Source organism: Oncorhynchus masou, chromosome 22, assembly GCF_036934945.1.
Source record: "Oncorhynchus masou masou isolate Uvic2021 chromosome 22, UVic_Omas_1.1, whole genome shotgun sequence".
NCBI lineage: Eukaryota > Metazoa > Chordata > Actinopteri > Salmoniformes > Salmonidae > Oncorhynchus > Oncorhynchus masou.
The window spans coordinates 47064592-47084529 of NC_088233.1; the positions used below are offsets into that span (position 1 = coordinate 47064592).

Sequence of the window (19938 nt, forward strand, 5' to 3'; positions counted from 1 at the left end):
CCTCTGATGGAGAGAGCATGGCTTGGAAGAGAAAGGGGGCAAATATAAGAAGAGAGCATAAGAGCACTGTGTCCAAGGCAGACCTGAGTACTTGCCTATAGGCTTTAGCTCAACAGGCTAACACAGGCTTACAGTATGGCGCACAACAGAGATTCAAACCTAATCTGTACCTCATTAAGCAACAATAGTACAAGTATTCATCAGTGCAATGCTGTGTATGTATCATCTACATGTATCACCAGTGGTGGAAAAAGTACCCAATTGTCATCCTTGGGTAAAAGTAAAGATACCTTAACAGAAATTGACTCAAGTGAAAGTCACCCAGTAAAATACTACTTGAGAAAAAGTCTAAAAGTATTTGGTTTTAAATATACTTAAGTATCAAAAGTACATGTAATTGCTCAAATCTACATAAGTATCAAAAGTAAAAGTGTAAATCATTTCACGTTCCTTATATTAAGCAAACCAGACGGCACAATTTTCTTGTTTTATTATTTTACGGATAGCTAGGGGGTACACTCCAACACTCAGACATAATTTACAAATTAAGCATTTGTGTTTAGTGAGTCCGCCAGATCAGAGGAAGTAGCGATGACCAGGGATGTGTCCTGCTAAGCATTCGAAATGTAATTAGTACTGTTGGGTGTCATGGAAAATGTATGGACTAAAAAGTACATTATTTTCTTTAGGAAGTAAAAGTTGTCAAAAATATAAATAGTAAAGTAAAGTACAGATACCCCCAAAAACTACTTAAGTAGTGCTTTCAAGTATTTTTACTTAAGTACTTTACACCACTGTGTATCACAACAATGTCAATTGCCACATATTTCTATGCATAACGCATTACTTCCTTACTAACTGCATTCATTGTGATGCCTGTGTTCAGTACACATGTCTACATGATGTCATACTAATAAATAATAATTCGTTTCTCTTTGCATAACTGAGATGGCAGCCATAGATGTAGATAGACAACTCTAGTGCCCAAATGCCGATATTAGCATGAGTGGCACAATTGAGGACTTTCACAATTTTGAAGTAGTCAACTGGGTGGGACTTTCTATGGGTTAAGGAAGGATCACATGATTCCATCCAGATAATCAGGAGGGATCAGACAATTAATTATACTTGTGAGCAAACATTCCATAACTTTTGGTGGTTGTAAATCACCAATCCTGGCTTTATACCTGCTCAAACAATACACTCCAGGTGACAGTAGAAGTTTTGTAGGCTTAGAATGGACTTCAAATTTGCATAATCAAATTCATGAAAACACAGTCATGTACAACCTGGACTCAGGGGTAGCGGTAACATAGTAAATTCAAATCTGGGACACTCCAATTAGTATAATATGTTACGTTTCGCAGTCTTGTAAAGTACTTAAGTAAAAATACTTTAAAGTACTACTTAAGTAGTTTTTTTGTGTATCTGTACTTTACTTTACTATTTATATTTTGGACAGCTTTTATGTTCACTTCACTACATTCCTAAAGAAAAGATTGTATTTTTTACTTGTAACATTTTCCCTGAAAACCAAAATCACTCGTTACATTTTGAATGCTTAGCAGGACAGGAAAATTGTCAAATTAACGCCTTTATCAAAAGAACACCTACTGCCTCTGGTCTGGTGGACTCACTAAACACAAATGCATCATTTGTAAATAATGCTGAGTGTTGGAGTGGCTCTTGGCTATCTGTACATTTTAAAAACAAGAAAATGGTGCCATCTGCTTTGCTTAATATAAGGAATTTAAATTATTTATACTTTTATTTTAGTAATTACATTTACTTTTGATACTTAAGTATATTTAAAATCAAATAATTTTAGACTTTTACTCAAATTGTATTTTACTTACACTTTTACTTCAGTCATTTTCTATTAAGGTATTTATACTTTTACCGTAATTGCTGGACTATTAAGCGCACCTGAATATAAACCACACCCACTGAATTATTAAAAAATATGTATTTTGTACATAAATAAGCCGCACATGTCTATAAGCCGCAGGTGCCTACCGGTACATTGAAACAAATGAACTTGGTCACTATCTTCCTCCTCCTGTGCACTGAAACCACTGAAGTCATCTCCTTCGGTGTCGGAGTTGAATAGCCTCAGAATTGCTTCATCCGATGTTGGATCGTTTTCATTGTCGCTCTCGTCACATTTCACTTTTCTTCCCTCTGAAAGCTTTTGTTGTCTTTTTGCACTGAGTCAGTTCCTCACGCTGCTGTTTCCAACATCTTATCATCGACTCATTAAGGCCAAGCTCCCGTGCAGCAGCTCTATTTCCTTTTCCAACAGCCAGATCAATCGCCTTCAACTTGAAAGCTGCATCATATGCATTTATCCGTGTCTTTGAGGGTGACAAAATTACTACCGTAATCAGAATGATGGGAAGTTTGAGCGCGCTCGATTTACGTCACATTATGTGACGGTGCTCAGTTTTTTGGAGGCATGAATCTTGTGAAAGTGGGAAAAATCCATAAATTAGCCACGTAATTGTATAAACCGCGAGGTTCAAAGCGTGGGAATAAAGTAGCGGCTTATAGTCCGGAAATGACGGTACTCAAGTATGACAATTGGGTACTTTTTCCACCACTGACATTTTGTTTGGTAGGTATTCATTTGTGGATGTCCATCATCCATTTCGTATGATATGTTACAAATTAAAATTCATACAATAGGGCGGCAGGTAGCCTAGAGGTTAAAAGCGTTAGGCCAGTAACCAAAAGGTTGCTGTTTTGAATCCCTGAGCTGACTAGGTGAAAAGTCTATCGATGTGCCCTTGAGCAAGGCACTTAACCCTAATTACTCCTGTAAGTCGCTCTGAATAAGAGTGTCTGCTAAATAACTAAAAGGTAATACGTTACGAATTGTAATTCTTACAACATATGAATTTGTAAAATATATGATATGTTACGAATTCCAATTTCTTGTTGTCAAGGTGACTAATGCTAATGTTAGCTGGGTGGTAAGGGTTAAGGTTAGCTAAGTCGTTGCAAAGTAGCTAGTAAGTAGTTGCTAATTAGCTACAATTATAAAGTTGTCCGTGATGAGATGCGAACATGCAAACTTTGGGTTGCTAGGCATTCACGTTATACGCCTCCCACCAGCTGTATGTCTAATTTTTGACACTATGCCGGTCTATAAATAAACATTTTTTTTGTGCATTTTCAACAAGTACTTGCTGGCAACATTCAATCTAATATAAAATGGCCTGTAACTAACGGGTTCTTAACGTCCTGTAAGTCCTCAGCTCAAACAGGCACGATACGGCATGCATCAAGGCTGCAGGAGTTGTGGCTCCATTGACACTTTTCTAATTCGTCAAGTATTTTGATTAAATGCATTGGGTATGAGCAAATCAATACACAAATGAATATAATTGTATATATATATCCTATATGACCGTGTTTCCATTAATGGGATTATATAAATTTAAAGCCCATTCAAAAACAGTATGGGACTTGCAACGGTAACTACCCACTGGGCGCACACTGAATTCCGTTGATTTGACGTGGGTACTCTCATACCATATCAAATATGGTGGATAAATTAAGATAGTTCACTCAAGCCGTTTACCATTAGACACCTATGCAATCACAGCTGGGTCTGGTCTACTTAGTTCATAGACTTCCATTGAAACAGAAACATTTGTGAGTGGGATGTCTCGCTTCCTCTTCTGTCTCTAAACGTATGGTGCTGCTCGTCATCTCACAGCCTCCATATAGGACAGATACAAAGATGCGTCTCCTATCTAAGTCTATGGAAGCAAGTTGAAGGAAAATGGGTCTTAGAACTACATAGCCCATTGATTTCCAAATCTCTGCGTGTGACGTAACACCACGCAGACGCACGAGGAAGGGGCTCGGTTGGACCCATAGAGATAGTTAGAGGACACAACATTGTATCTGTCCCACTATAGCATCTGTGAGAGCATGGGCAGTGCCATTGAGTCCCTCTATATTTTGAAGAAGTCAATTTTCTTCTTCTACTACTTCTATGGTTGGTAAACAAACTGAAAGGGTGCAAACTGCCACCCGGAGTGCGCTGATTGAACAGGCATAAAGCCAAGGTTGACAATGTACTGCCATTTGGCGTTATGGAATGTTTACTCACAAGAATAATTCATTGGCTGATCCCTCCTGATGATGTAGATGCAATTATGTGATCCTTCTGTAACCCATTGGAATTCCCACCCAGCTGACTAACATTACTTCAAAAGTGTGAAATTCCTGAATTGTTCTGCTCATTCTGTCATTGTAAATAAGAATGTATTATTAACTGACTTGCCTAGTTAAAAAAAATAATATTCTAAAACTGCTTTTGGGCACTAGAGTCCTCTATCTATCTCTATGGTCGGATCTGTGTTTACTTCCGGATTTCGTTCGCAGCAGCTGAAGATTGCTAGCGGTTTGAGCTCCAGAGCTAATACAGTACAAGGATTCATGACAGAGTGTTGCTAGCAAGACTAGTGGCATCGCAAGATTCGATTCATTCGGTCCTGCAGTCTGCGAAGGACATTCGACACGCCAGCGGACGTAAAGCGAAGCCCCAGCAGGATACCTCGCTGACTGGAAATTGGACCGAGACTTCTGCCCGCTCTTATCCGAGCTCAAAGTCACTCAATGCTGCGCTCCTCTCACTCGGCGCAGCACCGGGGCTCCGACTAGGCAGCTAGCTGTTCATGTTCTTGTAGTTATCTAGGCTCAGGTTCAAAATAAGGACACCAGCGATACGTGTTTGATATTTGACCACCGAATTAGGCACAGGGAGAAACCGATCCACGAAGAGTCGGGGACAGGCGGGGAAGCGAGGGGTGCCCGGATAAAGTAGGGGGTCGCCTCCAGCAGCCTTGGCGGATTTATCCCTACCCTAGTTACAAACATCATGGATTGGTTAATGGGGTGAGTACAGCCACCTCTTTCCCGTTGACAGCACATAACGTTACAGTACCAGTTACTAATCTCTTTTGTGGCCAGTAATATTTGACAACTACAAAACAAACGATGTTTAGCTCTTTTACTAATCAGAAAATGCACGATACATAATACTATTATGGTGGTAATGACTCCCCTTTCCCTGGATGTCTAGCAACCGAAGTAACGTTACTGTCGATATCATCATGGTATGTTCTCATTTTTTTGCCCAACGCGGTAACATTAACCGGCGAGACGCTATTTTGAGCATCCGGTGCAGTGTGGGCCTGACTTTGCACAGCAAGTGGCCAGGAAGATTTAGGTCGTGAAAATGTATTTCTACAGAAGCCCGTCACGCAGGCTACACTCACGTTAGCTAGCTATAACTAGTATCCAGGTAGCTAGATTTACCGGACTAGCGGTGTTCGGTGTAACGTCATTTCCCTCGCAAGGTGCATTGTTTGGCCAATGTCTCAGATTTCAACATGGAAAGCAAGCGAACTATTTAGCCAGCTAGGTTGTTTTTTTTGCTTGCTACGTTGACTTCGTCTTCTCTGTAAATTGGCTAGTTAGGTAACAAGTTAGCGGTAGCCTAGAGGGCTAGCTGGCGTCACAGGCACGGTGACTTGTGCGGATTTTGTTACCGTTTTAGGTACGAGTCTAAAGTACACGTCGTAGCTACAATGTAACATATTTTGGTTGAGCAAATTACATTCGAGAGGTTTATCACGACGGTGCCGTTTGTTTCGGTCAATTGTGCTGTAACTAAAGGCAAGCCAGGTGTGTGGCGCCGTCATCGTGGGAATTGACACCTCGTTGCGAAGGCGACGCTGACCTGTCACTTTATTTTCAGGGTGCCACTTCCGCCTTTTAGAGTTCTAGCTCTGAAGAGGGGACTTGCATATCTTGTAGCTTGTTTGATAATGAATTGTAGAGTTGTAGCTCAGTTTATGGCTTGGTTTTTTGACAGGTCCACTGCTCATGTATCTTCTGTAGGGGTAGGGAAGGAGAGATTGTGGATGTGTTAAACTTCCATGCCCAGTCCGGTCTTTCAATCATGAAGTGAGACATTGCAAGACAAGTGTGTTCTCCCATTGGGGTCGTTCCATGTAATTTCAGCAAGCCATGATACCACCTCAGATTGTTCTGAAATCATTTCTGGAATTGAAAACATATAAGATAAGCATTGGGGAAACATTATTTCAATGAAATGCCACATGAAGCGTGAAAATGCTAATATATGTACCATGGACTTGCTTTGGATTTGCGGCACGCATTAAAAAGGTAGCATTTGAAACAGTGGCCAGGTAAACAACCGAAACATGGGTTGCTGTCAGACCTGGTCCGGGGTGGGACATAACAACTTCAATAACGAGGTTTCCATTCAACCTTTTAATGCGAGTAAAGTAATGTTGGATAAAAAAAATTATGACAGGCCTGACGGAAACAGACCCCCCCCCCCCCCTTGTAAACTTTCCAAATGTTGACAAAACAAAATACACTAGACAAGGTGGGATATTTGGGCATAAAGGCGTTTGACATTTCATGCATAATTCATTCTACCTACACAAACACTTTGTGTGGGTGATATGCTTGATGGTGATATGTTTGATGCTCCTTTCCAGTACATTTCGAGGGTCTTATTCTGGTGACATGATCATCGATTACTGGTTGCAGTTTTACAAATAAAAATCTCACTCTTTTGTCCATAATAATCTCATCATCCAACCCTGTTCCTGGAGATCTAGCGTCCTGTAGGTTTTCACTCAAACCTAATCTAGCACATCTGATTCTAATAATTAGCTGGTTGATAAACTGAACTAGGTTAGTTTCAACAGGGCTTGCCGAAAACCTACAGGAGGGTAGCTCTTCAGGAACAGGGTTGGAGACCCCTGATGTAGGCTATACGTGTATCTGCACTCAGTTGGCTAGAGTGCATGTGCCAATACGTGAGTGGCCACACTTACTATATAAATGTTTGTTTTTGTGAGAACCATTTAACTTGTATTTATGTGCACTACGTCATCACGCACAGCCTTTTATCCGCAACAAGTACATTTGATGGAAACACATTTCTGGTGGGAAAGTGCACATAGTTTTATGCATGAAAATCTGTCTCCAATTGGTTGGAAACCTAGCCATTTACTAATTTCTCTGAACGGGGAAAAAACAACACCGAGTTCATTTAGAATACATTACATAAGATGAAGAAACAGTACTCCAAGCCACAGTTCCTTACTACTTGTCAAACATAGAGAACTGATACTATATACTCGTTGTTGATGTGGGATTGGCATAGGGTGTGAGGATTCCATGGAATGATAATCTTATTTTTCTCACAACAAATGATTTCAGAAACATTTGAAATGGCTGGTGTTCAATCCTCTTTCTTGTGCTTTATGAGGTGGAACGATCCATTGGCCTTATTTGTTTCTTGACTACAGATTTTGTTTCCTGACTAAGTCACACAATATTTACAATGCAAACCCTGGTGAATCAGGCAAGGGCAGAGTCTGATTCATATTTGCCTGCAAAGAGAGGAGAGTCATGAAAATGTAATTGACAACTTTGCAATGGCGTGATAATCACGTGCATATATTCTGAGTTTATCAGACAAATGCATTTGTCTGTTTTTGTGAGCTCACTCAAGGAGTGCATCAGTTTGTGGATTATCGACCTCTCATTGAACTCTTAGCCTAACTGCCAGTCACTTGCTGTGTATTTTTTATAATGTTAACCCTCCTGTTTTTTCTGGTATTATTTTAATCTGTCACAGCTTCATTCTGTGTAGAAGAGGTCTATGTATTGTCACACGGCATATCGAAGTACATTTGAAAGAGCTCGTCTGTACATCCGTCTGTTATTTGTGAGTGAGGTTACGAAGAGATCAGTGCTCCGTCTTCCTACAGACACATGGCTTGTCTCACCGTCTGCCTGTCTTGTGGTCCTGGGCCACCACTGATGTAATTTCCCAGGCAGGATCTAGAACACAGCACAGAGTCAGAACACTTCCTTTGTCTGCCCCGGCAGTGTCAAGGCAGGAGTCCCCACTGAAAGGTGTGCCGCCCTAGCCCAGTCACTCAGTCAGTGTGAGGGCAGAGGAAGGGGTGGAGGCCTGCTGTTTGGGTGGTTCGCCTCCGCTTGACATTCTGGTTGAGAGATAACAACAACAAGGCAGTCACCGTCCCATTGGAATCCCTGCCAAAATATGAACCAGGCACCAGCTTCGACTACTTGGTTTTTATCTGACATTCGTCGTCTTGTTGATGTGGTGGTGATGACTCATGTATTTTATTTTATTGGAAAAATATGTATATCTCTCTCACCCCCTATGCTTCTCTCTCACTGCAATTTGCTCTCTCTCTGCTGTTTCATGAAGTCCGCAATCAGCTCTTTTGTTTTGTTAACGCTGAGTAAGAGGTTATTTTCCTGGCACCACCCTCCCAGGGCCCTCACCTCCTCCCTGTAGGCTGTTTTGTCATTGTTGGTAATCAGGCCTACTACTGTTGTGTTGTCTGTAAACTTGATGATTGAGTTGGAGGCGTGCATGGCCACGCAGTCATGGGTGAACAGAGCGTACAGGAGGGGGCTGAGCACGCACCCTTGTGGGTCCCCTGTGTTGAGGATCAGTGAAGTGGAGGTGTTGTTTCCTACCTTCACCATCTGGGTGAGGCCCGTCAGGAAGTCCAGGACCCAGTTGCACAGTGTGTGGTTCAGACCCTGGGCCCCAAGCTCAATGATGGCCTTGGAGGGTACTATGGTGTTGAATGCTGAGCTATTGCTGCTGTTGTGTGTGCAAGACCTGAATGCATGCAAAGCGTCTTTGCCCTTGTCCAGAGTGCGTCACTCCTGAGAGTGGAGTCTTGAATGAGGTAACGAAGCGTGTAATCACTCTGAATACAGACGATGCAGGGTGAAGGATGCCGCAGCCACAATGAATTGGGGGGATGACATAGAGAAGACGATAGGACCAGGACTGATGGATAGAGGGAGGGAAAGAGGAATAGATGGCGACGGGGCAATATGTCCCTAACTGATAAGGGAGAGAAAGAAGGAAGGCGAGAAGGACCCACAGACAGATGGAGGAGCGATGGAGTGAAGGAGAGTGGGCGCTATGGGAGCTGCTCTTGGGGTTATGATACAGGGATGAAAAGCTTAATGATGCAGGGAACGATGGAATGGAGGGAGGTGCCCAGAGAGACTTGTGGAGGGAAGAAGAGGGTGAAAAGGGACTTGTGGAGGGAAGAAGAGGGTGAAAAGGGAACGCATGATGGGGGAGGTATCACATGATGAAGAGAAGGTTGACAGGACCATGACTGGTGGAGGAAGGGAAAGGATGGATAGAGATGAGTTGCTGATGCAGGCCTCAACATTAATGCTTGTCCTCTTGTATTTTTAGCCTTTTATTAACAAGGCAAGTCAGTTAAGAACAAATTCTTAATTACAATGACGGCCTACCAAAAGGCGTCATGCGGAGACGGGAGCTGGGGTTACAAATATAGGACCAAACACGCATCACGACAAGGGAGACGCCCCAACACTACGTACAGAGAGACCTATGAAGACAGCACAGCATGGCAGCAACACATGACAACAACACAACATGGCAACAGCACAACATGGTAGCAGCACAAAACATGGTACAAACATTATTGGGCACTGAAAACAGCACAATGGGCAAGAAGGTAGAGACATCCATACATTGTGCGAAGCAACAATAATAACAATAATATTTAAATACATTTTTCATGTACGTACATAAAAAAGCATTAATGTCAAAATGTAGGTGATTATACATACTGGGTACAGACTCCTGTCCAAACAAATGCTGAAATTATTGAGGCGCCAGAAAATGTAGCCAAACTTGAATTACATGAATATAGGCATAACGTCAGTCGTGTTTGACAATTACCATCTACAGTCTTTATACTGTCAACATAAAGTGGCTTCAGAAAGTGTTCATACCCCTTGACTTATTTTATTTAACCCTTTTATTTGACCGGTAATCGTCAAATTGCTTAAGGTAGGCACTTCAAAGTAGCTAGCTAACTAAGACCTGTTTATCTATAATCTTGTAAGGCCATCATTTTCATGTTTCACTAGGGCTGTGACAATCATAGAATTTTTGGTAATATTTTTTGGGTCAAGCAAATTACCACGGGCACAGTTTAACTGTTCAAATTGCAAAATGAAGACTAATTTTCTCTCTCCTGCTGTGCTGCTGACTGTAGCAGTTGCCCCATAGAAATAGAATGAATAGAAAGGGTGTCTCCATTCAAGTCAATGGTGGCATAATCGGTAGACTGGCAGACATTTTGAGTGTGCCCATGCCAGGAAGTAAAAAGCAGGAAGTGTACCCTTCAATCTGTGCTGTGATTTGTTGAATCAACTCGACTGACATTACAAAAAATACATTCCATGGCATGAGCCACATCAGTTGGCCTCATTTGAGTGAGCATTGTACAGTACCATGGCAATCCAGCATCAGTTGATGGAACATTTCAAAATACCATGGAAATGATTGCATCACAGTTAGCCATTACAAGTGTACCCATGAGTTTACCAGTCAAATTGCCAGGGTTAGAGCTTCCAAGCCCGTTCTATTCATTCTATTTCTAAGAGTGGCCCGCTCTCTGCCATTGTGTTGCCTAGCAACACAGTAAACAAACTATCACGCAGAGGTCATGCCTCTGGGTCATACAGACTTGATATTCGCTATCCTAGCTGATTTCAACTTTTGGTGTTTAGAAATTCACTTTCGCTTAAATGTCCACACTCATCAAGAATGACAGTGGGTAGTTTATTTCAGTGCACAGAAGCAAGTTTTCTGGTTGGATTTTAAATAATTTGTACAACTTTACAAACAGGAGAAATATGCACACTGTAGCTGGTATAGTCTTAGATATCCCAGGCCCTGGAGCATCGTTAACGCTCACTTTGACACAATTATGATCAATTCTTATTGTTATTATGATCAATTATGATCATATGTATTGCTTGCTATTTTACATTTTTGTGTTATTATACTTTTATTTTTATTTTTTACATTTCCATTCTGACCATTTATAATGATATTCTACTTGTCCAACAATTGTTCTTACCTGTCCTGGAGCCCTGGTGTGTGTCAATCTGGGTGCAGCAGGTAGCCTGGCGTGTAGGAGCCGACAAGGTAAACTTCTGTTGTTCTGCCCTTGAGCAAGGCAGTATAACCCCCAACAACAACTGCTCCCGGGCGCCAATTTGTGCAACTGACTATTCCCCTATTCCCTTCCCTTTCTACTACTAGTGTGCAACAGCTTGTTGTCTAGACCTTCACAATGTTGGCAGACGATTGGGGTTTTGGTGTGTTGCATCCTTGTGTGTGTTGGTCACATGAGCAAATGTACCCCTTTTGGACCCAGGTGAACTCATTGCTGAGGGTTCAATAGGACGTTAAATGACAGGGGAGCTGCACAGCAACGCCGACATGTCTTTTCCTGCTGGGCGGAAACAGGCGGGCGCTACAGATGTTTAATCCCTCCTGCTTTTCAATGATGGATGGGTAATACATGATGGAGAGAGAGATTACAACTGCTAGCAAAGTGGTGTTGGCTTTAGAGTGCATGACCTTAACAATGGCTGTATTTGAGTGCGGTGGTGGATAGGACACAGGCTACACGTCAGCCTGCTCAGACGAACATGGGAGACTGTTGATGAACAAGAGCGCCGCCGACTGGTGGTGGTCTCCGAAAGTGGGGCCGGCACCCTCTGTTCGACGGTGTGGTAATGAGCGAACACACTTTATTGCACACACTTAATTAAGACACACACACACACCAATTTAGCAGGAGGGGATGAGTAAAAGTGGTTACCTACAAGATGAAAACAAGAATATGTAACAGTGCTAAGCTAACGATGGTTTAAGCAATGAACACGTGAAGGCTAATGACAGGGGAATAGCAGTTGAGCCTATACATTGCAGCAGCTAATGTAGTAGCAAGGAAATGGAAGCATACATAATGGCTAGGCGAACCGAACGAGTGTGCTTGCATACTCCCTTAACTTCTTGCGTCGAGCAATCCCGGATCCGGGGTCCTATTTATAGCCTCAAGCTCATTATCATAACGCAACGTTAACTATTCATGAAAATCGCAAATGAAATGAAATAAATATATTTGCTCTCAAGCTTAGACTTTTGTTAACAACACTGTCATCTCAGATTTTCAAAATATGCTTTTCAACCATAGCTAAACAAGCATTTGTGTAAGAGTATTGATAGCTAGCATAGCTATAAGCCTAGAATTCAGCCAGCAACATTTTCACAAAAACAAGAAAAGCATTCAAATAAAATCATTTACCTTTGAAGAACTTCAGATGTTTTCAATGAGGAGACTCTCAGTTAGATAGCAAATGTTCAGTTTTTCAAAAAATATTATTTGTGTAGGACAAATCGCTCCGTTTTGTTCACGTTTGGCTATGAAAAAAAACTGTATCCAGTTATAGCCTCAAGCTCATTAGCATAACGTAACGTTAACTATTTATGAAAATCGCAATGAAATGAAATAAATATGCTATCTCTCAAGCTTAGCCTTTTCTTAACAACACTGTCATCTCAGATTTTCAAAATATGCTTTTCAACCATAGCAAAACAAGCATTTGTGTAAGAGTATTGATAGCTAGCGTAGCATTTAGCGTAGCATTTAGCGGGCAACATTTTCACAAAAACCAGAAAAGCATTCAAATAAAATCATTTACCTTTGAAGAACTTCGGATGTTTTCAATGAGGAGACTCTCAGTTACATAGCAAATGTTCAGTTTTTCCTGAAAGATTCTTTGTGTAGGAGAAATCGCTCCGTTTTGTACGTTTGGGTACCAAAAAAAACACATTCAGTCATCAAAACGGCAAACTTTTTTCCAAATTAACTCCATAATATCGACTGAAACACGGCAAACACAGTTTAGAATCAATCCTCAAGGTGTTTTTCACATATCTCTTCATTGATATATCGTTAGTGGAAGTCTACTTTCTCCTCTGAATCCCATGGAAAAATTCTTGCAGCTGAAGATGACGCACCAATTTCGACGGAGGACACCGGGCGGACACCTGGCAAATGTAGTCTCTTATGGTCAATCTTCCAATGATATGCCTACAAATACGTCACAATGCTGCAGACACCTTGGGGAAACGGCAGAAATTGTGGGCTCATTCCTGTCGCATTCACAGCCATATAAGGAGACATTGGAAAACAGAGCTTCAAAAATGTTGCTTATTTCCTGTTTGAAGTTTCATCTTGGTTTCGCCTGTAGCATCAGTTCTGGGGCACTCACAGATAATATCTTTGCCGTTTTGGAAACGTCAGAGTGTTTTCTTTCCAAAGCTGTCAATTATATGCATAGTCGAGCATCTTTTTGTGACAAAATATTGCGCTTAAAACGGCACGTTTTTTAATCCAATAATGAAATAGCTCCCCTATAGATTCAAGAGGTTAAAAGACATTCGCTTGAAAACTAGAAAAAAGTGGCGATAGTACTGTTTGTCTGTTTTGAGACACCATAGCCAGTATACACTTCCTCAAAATACCAGAATTAAGCTAATATAACTCAAGAAATCTGTCATTAATTTGGACATTTTTGCCAATGAGATCTTAGTCGCACAATTTTACATCTAACTAAGTGGTTTGGTGCAGTATTTCTCAATAACAAAATTGCATTAAAACGAGTCGTCTCTTGTTCAATGACGACAAATACTTTATTGAAGAATCCCTACTGTCGACTAATCACAGACGAAGGGTCGTAGACTTTGGCTACCGACTAAAGTTTGCCTCCCAAATAAAATTTGCACTTGTGTGTGTGCCAGAACCCTCACCGAAGTCCAAAACGAACAAAAATGTCACAAAATGGCAACATAATATATGCACAAACTCTTCCAGACACTTTCACCTGGGAAGCATGCCGAACGCCTCAAGGCGTTAGTGTAGGCAAACGGGTTACACCAAGAACATAAGGGCAATGAACATAGCAGGCTATATACAAACGGAAGTCGTAACATTAGCACTTGGCTAGTACGCTAGGCTAGGCCTGGCTAAATAGCGAAGGCAACAAATGGACTAGCTAGCATAAATGGTATATGCAAAGGATTGGACAAGGCTGCCATGACAACTATTAAAACGGGCCATCTTAAGCCTATACCGGTAATGAGCCTAGGCTGTATTGCCTGGCCTGAGCAGTATTTATTGTATTTTTATTTAACTAGGCAAGTTGGTTAAGAACAAATTCTTATTTTACAATGATGGCCTACCTCGGCCAATCCCCCCCTCTAAGCCGGATGACGCTGGGCCGACTCGGGTGCTCTACGGTTACAATACCCAGTAGTATGCTGGTTCCAAAATGCCCAATGAAGTCTAGTCTGTCATGGATGCACTAGGGAAAATCCAGAGGAGGCAGGAAGTGTCCATAGGTGAGCAGTGTGATGTGAAGGGTAGAGGTTTATGAGAGCACTTCTCACTCTGCCACCGCTTTCTGGAGGCTTAGTTCAGAGGCAGAAGTTGGGGTTCTGTGACCCAAGTTGACTACCTGTGATTGGCTGACCCCCATGCTGCTATAAGGGGCCCCTGGCAACCTTGCCCCTAGCAACCAATCTGATTGTCTAGGGCCAGAGCTGTGAGAGGCCAGTTTATGGCCCCCATAGCCTGCCAGGCTCCATAGGGGCAAGGGATCCCCCTACTGCAAGAGTTAGAATGTCAGTTTGAGCCCGTGTCCCAGGGCCAGAGAGAGTGACTGACAGGGTTTTCTACAGTTGATCCTATCTTCATAGTCTCATAGAAGGTTTGATTGGACTGGGCTTGCACATGTGATCCCTCCCTTGTTAGACTGAAGGCATGTTAGGCTGAATCACCAGCGGGCAACCATGTCCTCTTGGGACGAGCTGAAGTAATAATATTAGATGTAATGAAAAGCGCTACATAAAATACAAGTACAATGTCAGTCGCTTTAAATTCAAAACAAATTAACAAAACAATTTTAGGGGTCTTGCAGTTTATGGGCGATGGTCTTTCACCTCTTTCGGGTGCTAGGTAGTTCGAACAAGTCATATGCTCGATCAAAGGGAGCCAAGACGGTACAGCCAGGCCGTCTGACAAACGGGCCACGGAGCTCTTCATCGGGGCACCTCGTCAACTTCGATGTTCAGAGCACTTCCTCTGTAGGGTAGGCTGGGTCGTCCACTACTGAAATGCTGCACCCACCTGGGCAACGCTTCGACCACTGTAAAAGAACCAGTAAGAACCCCCCCCATGGCTATTTACTGTGTGTCACGCCATAGTCACACACAGCCAAGTGTGTGTGTGTGTGTGAATGTCTGCATTGTGTGTTTTTATAAACCATGAGTAGGCAATGACCTATACCGATATGTGTGTGTTATTTTATTTGTGTGTGTCTGAGTAGTGCTACTCCTATTTACCTTTGACTCACGCTGTAAATACATGTGCTGGTAAATTTCATAGCAGCTGTCATTTGCTTGTTAGCAATCATTTCCTCATCTCAACCCATCTCTCACACACACACTTTTTAAACAACTATTTGAATCCACCATCAAATTGACAAAAAAATAATTTAAATATTTCAAAGGACCCTGTACGCATGGCACTCAAGGGTACAGCTGCCCACGACGGCTGAATCAGAGTAGTACCTTGCCAACGGCTTTGTCCTAGATTTTATCAGGGCCCGCAATCTGGAGGCCACGCGCTGCAAGCCTGTGAACGTGGCCGAGACTGCCGAATATCAGCGCCACCAGCATTCACCTACACCCGAAGCTGTCCCAGCGTGCCACGAGGGGCTGGTATCTTAAACAGCTTCTCTGCAAAGGCCTGCTCCATGTAGCCGTCCAATGAGAAGGCCACTTCCAAAATATGCACCCCCCCCCCACAACAACAATATCTGGCAATAACAATAACACAGCGATCTGCAACTGCATCCAGAGGCAGTCGCTGGCTGTGTGCATATCAGTCCGTGTCCACCTGAGCTCCTCTCCAGTCCGGTCGCTCAGGTCGTTGCAGTCCGGCCTGTCTGTCAGACTCCAAAGCCAGCAGCACGAGTTAATGATTTAATGAGCCATTTGCAGTTTCCCTGTACCGGCCGTGTGTACTTAGACTTGCATGGCATAATCTTTGAAACAAGCATATGCTACTGGCATGATCAACCAGGTAGGGTTAGTCTGTAAGCACGCACACAAACACACACACAATCTCCGTGGTAGAGAACGACTGATAATCGGTCTGGCTGATGTTTTTTTTGCCTTTCCTTGACTATGGGCACAGCCACTATCCCCTGTGTAGAGCGAGCACACTTGCCTCTTGTGTCAAACTGATGCAAGTCGACTAAGCCACGGGTTAGTGTCCTGTTCCTTTATCCAGTTTATTAAGAGATTTACCATTCCCCCAAAAATATTACCATGTATAGTATGTCATTTGGTAAAAAAAAGTCTAATTAATTAATTTTAAAATAGATTCAGTTAGTGTATACATGGCTGTCTCTGGGAAATCAAAATGTTTAAATGTAGTGATATTGAATATCGGCCTCCTTAACTCTCAAAAATAGGCCCAAGAAAATCAAATAACAGTCGTTCTTTATGCAGTGGCACTGTGTTAGACCAGGTAATTGAGTTTCCTTTGCTAGAGCCAGGGTTGGGGGCAATTCCATTTTCATTCCTGTCAATTCAGGAAGAATGTTGAAATTCCAATTCTCCTCAATGCTTTTAAATGAGTAACGTTTTGAATGGGAATATGGTTTACTTTTATAAATTGACTGGAATTAAAATTGCAATGAACCCCCCCCCATCCCTGTTTAGAGTTGAAGATATAGGCTAGAGCTAGATAAGGGCAATTCCATGATAAAGGAGTTACGCTGAGACTCCGTTTAAAAGTGTTTTTTATATATATATTTTAATGTCTGGCAAACAAACCCATTGCTTTCAAAATGTAACAAACCATACAACTCGGCGTTAGTCTCGGCGTAATTCCGTTATGGTGGAATTGATACATAGGATATTTTGTTGGTCTCGCTGTCGCTGCATTCTCCTGGCTGGCTGGAGCAGGGACTAACAGAACATTGCTTTGCCCGGATTTAAGTCGACTACCTTTGTACCGTGCTCTCTGTTTCCACAATGTTCTTTTACCCTCTTTAAAAAACAAAACAAATCTTTACTAGGCTTGTTCTACTATGCTATGGCTCCTACTCACCGGGCCCTTGTCTATGGGGGTGTCCGATGTCTTAAGTCAGCGGTTCCCAAACTTTTTTTGCGTTGACCCCTTTTGTGATATCAAATTCATCAGGCACCACCCTAATAATATCAGAACACAACTCCTACTTTAGAGTGCCATTGAAAATAATTGCGTACAAGCAGTTTCTGCAGTGCATGGCACGGACTAATCAAGTCTCGGCCCCTGCGAAATAATGGTTTTAAAGGTCCCCTCTTGGCATCCGAGAGAACATTTTAGCTGAAATGTCTTGAGTCAATAAGTATTTCAACCCCTTTGTTATGGCAAGCCGAAGTAAGTTCAGGAGTAATAATTAGCTTATCAAGGCGCTTAAGTTGCATGGACTCACTCTGTTTGCAATAATAGTGTTTAACGCAATTGTTGTAATGACTACTTCATCTCTGTAACCCCACACAGGCAATTATCTGTAGGGTCCCTCAGTTGAGCAGTGAAATTCAACCACAGACCAGGGAGTTTTCCCAATGTCTTGCGAAGAAGGGCAATAGAAAAAGAAGCAGACATTTCAATACAGGCGTCCTTCCTAACTCAGTTGCCAGAGAGGAAGGAAACCGCTCAGGGATTTCAGCATGAAGCCAATAGTGACGTTAAAACAGTTACAGAGTTTAATGGCTGTGATAGGACACAACTGAGGATGGATACACATTGTAGTCACTCCACAATACTAACCTAAATGACAGAGTGAAAAGAAAGAAGCCTGTACAGAATCATTTTTATTCCAAAACATGCATCCTGTCACAAAAGTAATACAGCAAAAAATGTGGCAAAGCAATTTTTGTCCTGAATACAAAAGTGTTTTATGTTTGGGGCAAATCCAATACATCCAGTACAACGAGACTTGCCATATTTTCAAACATAGGGGTGACTGCATCATGTTATGGGTGTGCTTGAAAGGACTGGGGAGTTCACTTGTGGGTGTGAATAATTATGTAAATTCAATATCTTTGTTGCATTTTCAATTACATTTCTAACAACAGTTGCACTTTGTCATTATGGGGTTTTGTGTGTAGTTTGGGGAGGGGAAAAAATAAATTGAATCTATTTTGAATTCAGTATGAATACTTTCTGAAGGCACTGTAATTTCTTGCAATTCTACACATTTTACCATGGGGCAGAGAACATTTTTACAGTTTTTAAAACTGAAATTACAGTGCATTTATGCTCAAAACAACATTTTTGGGCAATACACAAAAATATGTTTTATTGTGGGCGTACTGTGTATACCAATATCCCTGTGAGCCTCACAGGCCAATGTTGTGCATCTCTAAAGTTAAAAACATAAAGGATTGATATTATTATCAAATCAAATTCAAATCAAATTTATTTATATAGCCCTTCGTACATCAGCTGATATCTCAAAGTGCTGTACAGAAACCCAGCCTAAAACCCCAAACAGCAAGCAATGCAGGTGTAGAAGCACGGTGGCTAGGAAAAACTCCCTAGAAAGGCCAAAACCTAGGAAGAAACCGAGAGAGGAAGCAGGCTATGTGGGGTGGCCAGTCCTCTTCTGGCTGTGCCGGGTGTAGATTATAACAGAACATGGCCAAGATGTTCAAATGTTCATAAGTTACCAGCATGGTCGAATAATAATAAGGCAGAACAGTTGAAACTGGAGTAGCAGCACGGCCAGGTGGACTGGGGACAGCAAGGAGTCATCATGTCAGGTAGTCCTGGGGCATGGTCCTAGGGCTCAAGTCCTCCGAGAGAGAGAAAGAAAGTGAGAAGGAGAGAATTAGAGAACGCACACTTAGATTCACACAGGACACCGAATAGGACAGGAGAAGTACTCCAGATATAACAAACTGACCCTAGCCCCCCGACACATAAACTACTGCAGCATAAATACTGGAGGCTGAGACAGGAGGGGTCAGGAGACACTGTGGCCCCATCTGAGGACACCGCCAGACAGGGCCAAACAGGAAGGATATAACCCCACCCACTTTACCAAAGCACAGCCCCCACACCACTAGAGGGATATCTTCAACCACCAACTTACCATCCTGAGACAAGGCTGAGTATAGCCCACAAAGATCTCCGCCATGGCACAACCCAAGGGGGGGCGCCAACCCAGACAGGATGACCACATCAGTGAATCAACCCACTCAGGTGACGCATCCCTTCCAGGGACGGCATGAGAGAGCCCCAGTAAGCCAGTGACTCAGCCCCTGTAATAGGGTTAGAGGCAGAGAATCCCAGTGGAAAGAGGGGAACCGGCCAGGCAGAGACAGCAAGGGTGGTTCGTTGCTCCAGAGCGTTTCCGTTCACCTTCCCACTCCTGGGCCAGACTACAGTCAATCATATGACCCACTGAAGAGATGAGTCTTCAGTAAAGACTTAAAGGTTGAGACCGAGTTTGCATCTCTGACATGGGTAGGCAGACCGTTCCATAAAAATGGAGCTCTATAGGAGAAAGCCCTGCCTCCAGCTGTTTGCTTAGAAATTCTAGGGACAATTAGGAGGCCTGCGTCTTGTGACCGTAGCGTACGTATAGGTATGTACGGCAGGACCAAATCAGAGAGATAGGTAGGAGCAAGCCCATGTAATGCTTTGTAGGTTAGCAGTAAAACCTTGAAATCAGCCCTTGCTTTGACAGGAAGCCAGTGTAGAGAGGCTAGCACTGGAGTAATATGATCAAATTTTTTGGTTCTAGTCAGGATTCTAGCAGCCGTATTTAGCACTAACTGAAGTTTATTTAGTGCTTTATCCAGGTAGCCGGAAAGTAGAGCATTGCAGTAGTCTAACCTAGAAGTGACAAAAGCATGGATTA

At 42.4% G+C, this 19938-nt stretch overlaps 1 protein-coding gene across 1 annotated transcript in view; it reads left to right on the plus strand.

Annotated features, from left to right (window-relative positions):
- Positions 1-4390: 4390 nt before the first annotated feature.
- LOC135509584 (MOB kinase activator 2-like) overlaps positions 4391-19938 on the plus strand; it is a 96512-nt gene continuing 80964 nt past the window's right edge. Inside the window, exon 1 of the mRNA XM_064930361.1 lies at positions 4391-4908. Coding sequence (XP_064786433.1) covers positions 4892-4908 — 17 coding nt within the window. The 5' untranslated portion in view covers positions 4391-4891. The remainder of the gene's footprint in view (positions 4909-19938) is intronic.